General features: G+C 38.8%; 2 protein-coding genes across 2 annotated transcripts; both read left to right on the plus strand.

The window, feature by feature from the left end:
• Positions 1-2,185: 2,185 nt before the first annotated feature.
• Positions 2,186-6,971, plus strand: slc25a43 (solute carrier family 25 member 43). Its single transcript, XM_082177501.1, has 5 exons — positions 2,186-2,575; positions 3,947-4,188; positions 4,353-4,525; positions 5,591-5,725; positions 6,032-6,971. The coding sequence occupies exons 1-5, from the start codon at positions 2,304-2,306 to the stop codon at positions 6,245-6,247; spliced, it is 1,038 nt and encodes a 345-aa protein (XP_082033627.1). The 5' UTR covers positions 2,186-2,303; the 3' UTR covers positions 6,248-6,971.
• Positions 6,972-7,626: 655 nt separating this feature from the next.
• Positions 7,627-10,091, plus strand: slc25a5 (solute carrier family 25 member 5). The gene is made up of 4 exons (XM_082177499.1): positions 7,627-7,841; positions 8,837-9,323; positions 9,401-9,541; positions 9,631-10,091. The coding sequence occupies exons 1-4, from the start codon at positions 7,731-7,733 to the stop codon at positions 9,786-9,788; spliced, it is 897 nt and encodes a 298-aa protein (XP_082033625.1). The 5' UTR covers positions 7,627-7,730; the 3' UTR covers positions 9,789-10,091.
• The last annotated feature ends 906 nt before the right edge of the window (positions 10,092-10,997 follow it).

Consider the following 10,997-nt stretch of genomic DNA (forward strand, 5'->3'; position numbering starts at 1 on the left):
GATGGAACGGGAGATTGACAGACGGATTGGTGCAGCTTCTGCAGTAATGTGGTCGCTGTATCGGTCTGTCGTGGTGAAGAAGGAGCTGAGCCGTCAGGTGAAGCTCTCGATTTACCGGTCAATCTATGTTCCTACTCTCACCAATGGTCATGAGCTGCGGGTCATGACCGAAAGGACAAGATCCCGGATACAGGTGGCCGAAATGAGCTTTCTCCGCAGGGTGGCTGGGCGATCCGTTAGAGATAGGGTGAGAAGCTCGGTCACTCGGGAGGAGCTCAGAGTAGAGCCGCTGCTCCTCCACATCGAGAGGGGCCAGCTGAGGTGGCTCGGGCATCTTTTCCGGATGCCTCCTGGACGCCTTCCCGGGAAGGTGTTCCGGGCATGTCCCACCGGGAGGAGACCCCGGGGAAGACCTAGGACACGCTGGAAGGACTATGTCTCCCGGCTGGCCTGGGAACGCCTCGGTGTCCCCCCGGAAGAGCTGGAGGAAGTGTCTAGGGAGAGGGAAGTCTGGGCATTCCTGCTTAGACTGCTGCCCCCGCGACCCGGCCCCGGGTAAGCGGAAGAAGATGGATGGATGGACGTCGTCATACTCAGATTCTAGTCGGAATATCTAGTCGAACTACCTGACCTAAAAATGTTGTGGGCGGGGCTAAGTTCGGCTGGCATCCAGGCTAAGAATTTAGTTTAATTCATTTTATAATTCGTCGCCGGAGTGAATGGGAATATGATTTATTGAAAATATTTTAAAATATATAAGTGGTTCTTAAGTCAATACTTTTATAATGGCTTGTCAACTTTCCATTCGTCCACTGCGTGATTCTAGTCAGCGCTGGATTGATGTCAGCGCAAAACACATTTTTAGCACATTCTTGTCAGCGCCGCTGGATTCTAGTCAGTGCTTGAGCGCTGGTCTATGACTGGAAAAATAATACAGTCGTTGCAAAAGAAATAATACATAGCTTACATGTCGCATTAAACTGGCAGATTTTTTATTTTTTTATAAAATCAAAGGTGCCTTTTACCCTGGTGAGCCCTGTTATCCCATCACGCAGTTAGCTAACAATGTATTCCAGAATTTAGGAGCCAATTGCGAAAACACTCTCCCTCCCTTTAAGACCTGAAGCGACTAATGAAGTCTTGCACATACACACAAAGAAAATAGTCTTTCTTTCCAAGAAAACTGAATTTAAAACCAGAATGTAGTTACTCATATATTGAAACAAATGAAATATTTCAAAAGGGTTGCCAATGGGTAGGCTATGTTTAAGGTTAGGGGTTGGTTGGGACAATATGCTATAGGCCTATCAATTAAATATATACAATTAAACAACTAAATAATTCCTGAAAATAATAAAATAAATAAATAATTGAATAGTAAGTGCCATAAAATAGTATAAACTGCTAATACATACATAAAATAAAACATAAAAAATAGGGTAGCCTATACAAATGCGGTTGCTAAACTGCAGCTTCCGGGACTGCAGGACTACCCTCATCACTGCCATGAACAGGTGTTACTTGGAAGGAAAGATCAAATGGTTCTTTAAAAAAAAAAAAAATCTATTTAGATTTATCTGGAATAGGCTATATATATATATATATATATATATATATATATATATATATATATATATATATATATATATATATTTGTTTTTGTTTTTTTTACACATTTTCATATTATTCAGACATCATAAGCAACCATAATAGAGATTGTGTGTGAGAGGTATTTTGATAAATCAAAACATTATGGAGTTCCAGAACAAAATGTATAGGATTTCCATATTATCCACGTAATAGCCTCCTCACGCTTTCAAATTTCATACATAAATATAGTTGGATTTTCTTCATGCATGGTTTAAAATATAAATCCTCATCTAGGGTCCCCCAAAACTAAAGGTCTTTTCGAGTGTTTTCACACCGAATTTAGGTTTAGCACCTGCTAAGAAGAGCCTGGTGTGTCCACGGTCCATCCATTTTTCAAAAGATTTGCATTGGCCTAAAGTGAATAAGGGAAGCACGTTAACTTTGTCTGTGGCTGTCTTTAGGCATACGATATGGTTTGTGTCATTTCTTTCCATCTATAGCTTTTTGACGGCTAGCTATGCCTATGGAGTGATTTTGCAATGCAACCAAACTTGCGCATGCACAAACTACACCCCGCCTTCCCCAAAACATCCTGCAATGACTGGCCGCTGAACGACAAGTAGCGCTGCAGCTGGATGGCTGGATGATAAACAAAACAGTTAACGTTATTTTCCTTCGAAGGCTGGAGAAGAAAATCGTTTTTCTTATGAAGTATGGCTATAGTCAAAAAGGACGACCGACTGACAAGTTCTCAAAGTCTACTGTGCGTCGGTTTTGCCGGGATTTTTAGCAAAACTGTAACGTCACCTCTGGAAGTCGTAAAGATTTTGAGTCAAATAGGAACATTTCATTGTAAACGCGGTTTTCTGCACAGCTTTGTTTTTATTTGTCAGAATGAGGGACTTCGAGCATTTTGGAAGGGTAATATGGTTTCCTGCCTACGGTTGTTCCCCTACAGTGCCATACATTTAGCAACTTACAAAAAGTAAGTATTATACATTTTAATACTTTAATATTAAATAATGAATACTAAATAGCGTCTATGCCCGATACGTTTCGCTGTTTTGTGTAATTCAAGATATGATCAGCTTTTCCATCGGCTGTGATGGTAAACAACGACAACAGGAAGTTGACGTGTTCGCTTGATAGCGTTTAGAATTTGTAGATATAATTTAATTATAAAATGTATATACTATCAAGAGAGGACTCATTTAAATGTACTTAAGATGTTTAATTTACGGATCGTTAAAAGAAATAATTTTATTTAACCGCCTTGCTTCATTAGCTTAGCTTTTGTTACTTCTTAGAACGGGGGTTTACGTTAGTTCATCGTGATATAACACATCACGCCTTCATGTCCTGACCAATCACGTAGCTCAGAAAGCCAGCACGTTGATGTGGTGTCATCCTGAACCCTAGAGGGCCACAGTGGGCGTGGCCTTAATTCTATGAAGTCATAGAATGTGTGCATTCATAAAACAAGTTCAGTGTCAGTTTCAGCTGTAGACTAGTGTTCCCATGGATATTAACCATGCACTTGGAAACGCCTATCAGCGTTCAGCTCAGCCTGTGCCTGTCCAAAGTATATCTTGTCACGTGTATTTTTTCACATGTTGAATGGGTTAACGGAGACACCGGAAACAGTTTTAGAAAGACCCGCACATAGTGTTCCAGTATTCCAGGAAAAGACGAGTGGAGGGTGTATTACGTCCTGTTTTGAACGCATTGTTCCTCTCAAAAGAATACGTGTGTACCTCTCGAATGCAAGTTGTTGGTTACCAAGTTTTTTAAAACAAATTTTTAGTAAAGGATATAATTTTCTAGTAGCCTACTGCTATTAATACTATCTTTTTAATAATTACATATTAATTAACACACTAGCCTATATCTACATATATTAAGACCAAATAATAATACTTAAGAAATTTATAACTTTTTTTACAATAATAATTTACATTATAGCCTAATTATAGTTGTAAAATTCATATAAACTTTTTAGTAATTCATACACTGTAAGCAAAAATTGCACTGTACTGCGAAATACACTGACAGAAAATTAGCAGTACCTTTTCTGTTAAGATTGTGTACATTTCCTTCAACCTTAAGACACAACACGATTCATTCAAAATATCAGCAAAAGACAGAAAATCCCTACATATTAACATTGTACATTGTGCTGTATTTTTGCACATTTCTTAAAATGTACATAGCTCAAGCTATGTGTATTAAGTTAAAGCATTTAAGCATTAGCCTTTGAGATCATGAGAATATATCAGTTATATGTGTCTGGTAGATATGTCTGGTACTCTACACTTATCAAAAATGCTTACTATTCACTTTCTTCTATTTTTGGCAGTATTGTCCACCTTCATATTGATGAACTGGGTGATATCTCACAATGGAGAGCCATATTAGCCGGTGGGCTGGCAGGCATATCTGCCGCTCTAGCAACATATCCATTGGAGGTGGTTGAAACCAGACTTATTGCTCAGAATTGCAAAGAACCAACTTACAGAGGGTTGCTGCATTCTCTCTCCAGCATGTACAGAAATGAAGGACTTCAAGCTCTCTACAGGGGTTTTTCGCTCACAGTGTTAGGTATGTATTCGTTCAGACCCTGTTTACACCTCAGAATCATTCAATTACACTAAATCTGAATTCAGAAACATCAAAACCAAGCTCATAACCTTCTAATTAGTAAAGGTTTTACAATTCTGCTTAAAAAGTTGATGGAACTTTACGTTTGGATTTCTGTGGAATAGGTGCTGTTCCGTTCTCTGTTGGTTGCTATGCGGTCTATGTCAATTTGGATAAGCTGTGGCAGGAGCGTCATGTTCGCTTCACGTCTTTGCAGAACTTCATCAATGGATGTCTTGCGGCAGGAGTCGCTCAGACTCTCTCCTTCCCCTTCGAAACTGTTAAAAAGAAGATGCAGGTGAGAATAGGTGTAGTGATATGTCTCACCACAAGAGGACACAATGGTACCAGTGTCACAGACTTGGGTCTCCCTAAAGTTGTAAAAAATTTCGGATTATTGTCAAGAAAGAAACTATGTAAAGATTATGTATAATTCTTTATATATATATAATTATGCATAGTCTTTGCAACAGGTCACACAGAACAATGCTGGAGGCCATTATGAAGGACACAAGGCCTTGCAGCAGCTGAGAATGTCCAGTGTCCAGTGTCTGCCTATGCCAAAGATAAATTGTCTAAAGATAGTTGACCTTTCACACACACAACAAACATGGTATATCTGATCTAGTTCCTATATGTTTTGATTGGCTCTACAAACAGCCAAACTAGAAATGAAAAGTTCTGCTTTTTCTCTTTTGCAAGTTAAATTGCATTGTCAGAAATAAACTGACCAAAGCTTCTGAATATTCTGTCAGTCTGGTGTTTAAAAAAGTATTGGTAACACTTTACAAAAAGGTTTCAACTACTTGCGTTAACATTAACTAAGAAGTAACAATAATCCTATATAATTTATTAATCTTAGTTAATGTTAATTTCAACATTTACTAATACTAATACGAATACAATTTTGTATTTGTTAACATTCGTTATTGCACTGTGAACTAACATGAACTATCAATGAACAAAAAACGGGATTTTTATTTACTAACGTTATTATTAACAAATTTGAATAAATACTATAACAAATGTATTGCTCATTGTTTGTTCATGTTAGTTAATATATGAACTAATGTTAACAAATGAGACATTGTAAAGTGTTACCAAAGTATCTATTGACACAATCAACACAGCCTACGGAAAACACAGAGGGTTTAAGGGTAGGTAAATGTCGGAAAATGTGTTACAGTAGGGCAATCAGTTCAAAACAAATGTACTTGAATTAAAAAAAAAACGTAAAAAATCGTATTTGATCATCTACACTTGACAACGTTTTATATATTTTTTCCTATAAACAATATTGTCAGTATTCTCTTATCTAAGTATTTCTTAATGATCAGGAATATTTCTTAAATCATTATTTTAGGCCCAGAGTCTTCTTTTGCCCCATTGTGGAGGAGTTGATGTCCATTTTAATGGAATGATAGACTGCTTCAGACAGGTCATCAAGAACAAGGGTGTCATGGCTCTTTGGAGTGGCCTTACAGCCAACATGGTGAAGGTGACGTCTGTTTTATGTACTTAGGTGGACGAGAGATAAAAATACCCCCAGCACTGCATGTTTTCTGTGTAAATGGTCATTCAAATTTCGATCTGTCATTTTAAAAAATCTGACATAGTTGTATATTACACAAACATGTATTCTATGAAATTAATACAACAAATAGTAACATGAGTTTCTGGAGCTGGCTTCGCATGAAATAGCATGCTCAAATGTTTTCAGTGGTTGTTTGTGGAAATACCTTATATAAATAATGCATTTCCACTTCCTTGTTAATGATATTATGTTTTGTTTTATTCATTACAGATTGTCCCATATTTTGGTCTGCTCTTCAGTTGCTTTGAGATGTGTAAGCAACTCTGCCTTTACCGGAATGGCTATATCATTTCTCCACTAAGCTACAAACTTAAACCAGGTGTGGACCAAAGTCTGGGCCCATATGAACTGCAGGAGTTTAAGCGCTACCTGAGAAACAGAAAATCACACAAAGCACAGAGTTCATCCATAGGAAACCGCTGGTAACTAATCCCAAGATTTATCAGGAATAAACGGTACTCTGAGAAGTGCATTGCTATTAAGTATTTGTACTGCTGGAATGCACAGTGTATTATTCAAAGTGGTACTTTGCGCAATATATTTGATTATTATGAACCTTTTGTTGTATTTAACTTCCAATATTGTATTTTAAGGATTCTGCACATACATACTTGAAGCTCACTCTGTTACGTACATTCTACAGTACCTCAAACGCGTCAGACATGCCACTGAAATGGTGTTTTTAAGATCTGTCTAATCACTTCTCAGGAAAATATGTTGAACATCATTTCAACAGTTAGAGCAATGCCTTTGTCAAACAAAGTATTAGTCTTTTACTGGATTTTTAGCTCTTTGACCTTTTTAAATGTCTTCTGTTATTTATGAACCACATGTTTTAAGATCATATTGTGGTGCAGTTATGGCATTGGCTTTTTTGATCATATATGACGATTCTGAATCTGCATTGTAATGTAATATATACATTTCCTGCTGATCTGGACACATGGTAACCCAGTAATTAACGAATCTCATTCGGCTGTAAAAAAAAAAAAAAAAAAGGACATGATCTGTTTAATGAAAGGTTATTTGTGGTTTTCGATGATATCATTAAGACATTTGTAAATGTTGCACATGTTAAGATAAAATCTTCAAGCACATTGTAAAAAATTATTAAGTGTAAGCAATAAACATCTTAAGACCTTGTTGTCAACGTATTGTATTATACACATATTTTACTATCCGTTGATATAATACAAACAAAATTGAATTGCATTAGTAGAAATGACAGTGATTCAGATAGTATTGATTTTGTATTGCCTTCTGTAGTCACATGTTCCCAAACTGGATCACTGGCTTTGCCACACAGTCAAAAGTCGTGTGAAGGACTTTGTTCTGACATGTTGGCCCTTTTCCTCTAACACACATGCCCTTGGAGATCATTAACTGAAGGCAGGCAGCGATCTAGCTAGTAACAAACATGCATGCTATGTCACCTTGGAGAACTTCTTAGCTTGACAGCTGAAAGGAAAAACTGGACAATCCTGATTCTCTTGCTGTATTGGACTGTCAGTGTGTATCAAAAACAGTGCAAAAAGTGTGTGTGTTTTGTTAAATATTATTAGTCATGAATTATTGGCTACTTGGAAACAAAATTGTCTCTGTTTTAAAAACTTCCTGTTGTAATTTACGCTTTCCACCTTGAGAAGGCTTAAGGTTACTTTACTTACTTTGAGCCATTCATCTCCGTCATCACTCTATGACCCCGCCTTCTGGAATTTGTGACGTTTGGTCTACAGTCCAATCAAATCTTAGAAGCGTTGGCTACGTATTTCTCTCGCGAGACGAACCTTTTAAAAGCGTCGCTTCAACTTTTCAATCGGCCATTTCGAATCAGCCGGCATTCCACGCTGTTCCTGCGGCAGAGCGGGATATACCTCTTCAAGCTACACCTCTCCAAGAACATCCAACAATGAACGAGACCGCCATTTCTTTCGCCAAGGACTTCTTGGCCGGTGGAATTGCCGCTGCTATTTCTAAAACCGCCGTGGCCCCCATTGAGAGAGTCAAGCTGCTGCTTCAGGTATTCGCAATACTATTAGCTGCTATCGGAATTATATAATCCCGTAATAATAAAAAAAGTTCTGTATTGAGCGAAAGGGGAATACAACTAGCATAGTGTAATCCTAGAACAGTTTAAATAAAATGTAATGTCCTTTTAAGATTTGTATTCTTTTTTTAATTTTTTTTTAATTTAAGTTAACGTTACATGTTTAATTTAATCTCGATTTGAGATTAGCCTAACATAATAGTAAGCGTCTGACCAAATGAAAGCCTCACTGTAATTTAAACCTCCGTTATTTTACACATGTTGAGCCGTTTAAAAACTGTGCCGGTCGTCAAATATTTCGTTAAAGTATCGACTAGCTAACGTTAGGCCTTGAGTGCTTGTAACCTTTAGCAACCCTCGAGAGAACTTGAGAAATGCCTCGGTCGACAGCCAATTGGCGCCCAAACGACTGGAATTTAACAGAGCTCAATGAGCTTGTTGCTTTACTAAGGTTTTGAGAACTCTTTTTAAAACACTTCCTTGAAACACGGTAAACCAGCATCCTCCCTCATCTCGCCAAGGTCGCGGGAAGGGGAGGCCTGTGAATAGCTAGGCCTTTATTGCTAGCTTGCAAGCTAACGCTCTCGTCCTAGGACTATTAAGTCTCCGCTATTGTTTAAGAGGACACGTTGCTTTATGGGCGTATCATATGCTAACACATCGATATAAGGTTAAATACTTATAGCTTGTTCACATTTTACACAAATGTAAGGGTTTTCGTGATAATTCCAGTCAATTTAACAGGAACCTCTTACCGGAAGATATCGCGTTTTTTCGCGTTGTCGGCTTCTTTCGTTTCGCATGATCACGTGTTTGTTTCCTCCTCGATTTTCTGTTTAGCCATTGCTATTTTAAACAATTTCCGCTTAATTCAGTTTTAGTTGTTTCAGTTTGACATTTGTAATCTCATTGACTTCATTGAATGTATTTTATTGTGTGCATACATTGACTTCCTCTTATGTTTACAGGTGCAACATGCTAGCAAACAGATTACAGCGGATATGCAGTACAAGGGCATTGTAGACTGTGTGGTGCGTATTCCCAAGGAGCAGGGCTTCATCTCGTTCTGGAGAGGAAACATGGCCAATGTCATCAGGTACTTCCCCACCCAGGCCCTCAACTTTGCTTTCAAGGACAAGTACAAGAAGGTCTTCCTTGATGGCGTGGACAAGCGCACCCAGTTCTGGAGGTACTTCGCTGGTAACCTGGCCTCAGGTGGTGCTGCTGGTGCTACATCCCTCTGCTTTGTGTACCCCCTCGACTTTGCAAGAACCCGTCTGGCCGCCGATGTCGGCAAGGCTGGAGCAACAAGAGAGTTCTCTGGCCTGGGTAACTGCTTGGCAAAGATCTTCAAGTCTGATGGCCTCAAAGGATTGTACCAGGGCTTCAACGTTTCTGTGCAGGGTATCATCATTTACAGAGCCGCCTACTTCGGCATTTATGACACTGCCAAGGGTGAGTCCATGTTAAGATTAAGGTATCTTCAGTGTGTGCTATTGCTGCATTCATTACATCTGCACTTTTGTCTTTAGGTATGCTGCCAGATCCCAAGAACACCCACATTGTTGTCAGCTGGATGATCGCTCAGTCTGTGACTGCTGTTGCTGGTCTTGCATCCTACCCCTTCGACACAGTCCGTCGTCGTATGATGATGCAGTCTGGACGCAAAGGAGGTCAGTTGCTGCTTTACTTAGACTTTTCCAGTATAAGTTGACTAGTTCAAGCAGTGAATTCACTTTCTTTTTTTCTTTTTTTTTTGCAGCTGACATCATGTACAGTGGCACAATTGACTGCTGGAAGAAGATTTCACGTGATGAGGGTGGCAAGGCTTTCTTCAAGGGAGCCTGGTCCAATGTTCTCAGAGGCATGGGTGGTGCCTTTGTGCTGGTCTTGTATGATGAGCTGAAGAAGGTCATGTAAATGTTTCCTGTCCACCACTCAATGTGAGATGTTTAACTGTAACATATCTTGTAAATTTGGAAGGACTCTCAAATTCCGCCTTATTTATAGGGACCAACTAGTATGTCAGTACTAGTTGTACTGGGGGAAATTGTTTTTGCAATTTTTCTTTTGCCCCGTTCACCTTATTTGTCCTCTTTTTGTTCCCCCTCACAATACTGTCATTCCCAGAAAGAAAGAATGCCGGGTACTAAAATCTACCTGTTTTCCAGCCGGTCTGTTTTTAGTCGATGCATCAATAAAGACCCACTGAATGAACCTAAACCATAACTTGTCTTTTTTTATTTTTTTATTGTTGCGTTACAGGTATTGTAAATGATTCAGCCACTTGGATTGCTTCTGCCCTGTTCCTTAATTCAAACAAAGTCCACACCCTTTAAAAACCTGTCCACAAACTGAACTAGACTTACAAGTCTAATTTGCCCTTTAAAGATCCTTGGCTTGTCAGATCAATGTGACTTAAGGCATTCAGTGTAGTAGGGACATTTTATACATGGTATTAAAATTAATTTCTTGCAGCACCTGTAAACTGCACCAGAGTTGTCACATAGAAGTGTCCAAGTGTTTATTCAAAGGCTAGACTTCACACATGCCTTTAGAGGTGTTCCTGGATGTCAGGCAGTATTTGATTTCTTAAGATGCAACCTCATTCCCTGTTGGCTATCCAGAGTTGTGCTTGAGTCTCAGCCAAGGACAGCTGAGGGGACTCTTGTGCCACTCAATATAAGCTAATTCAGTCCTTCATAACTGATTTATTTGAGGCCTACATGTTACTGTGTAATCTAAATATCAAAATGTGTCGTTCAATAGGCTGTTTATATGATTCTGCATTTTTACATTTGAGGTTATTTTGAAGTTTTGGTTTACAAAGAAATGCACATCTGCAAATTGAGTTAACTTAAGCCTGTAGAATCACATGAAACTAATTGAAGGGGAAATTTGCTGAATCTTGAGAGGGTCAGATGGTCATAGTGTTGCAGGTGACCTAAAGTTAGCAACAAGAATAAAATGTTAAACAGTTGTGAGGCTAATGGTTCTCTAGTGCGATTCCACTATTGGAGAAGGTGGCTCATATATGCCCTCTTACACTAAAAACCTTGGTGATCTCTTAGCAGACATCAGCTAGTCGTAAATTAGCTCACTAATCCGTCCTTGCATCACCTTCACTTC

The sequence above is a fragment of the Leuciscus leuciscus genome, assembly GCF_965113295.1.
Source record: "Leuciscus leuciscus genome assembly, chromosome: 8".
NCBI classification, from domain to species: domain Eukaryota; kingdom Metazoa; phylum Chordata; class Actinopteri; order Cypriniformes; family Leuciscidae; genus Leuciscus; species Leuciscus leuciscus.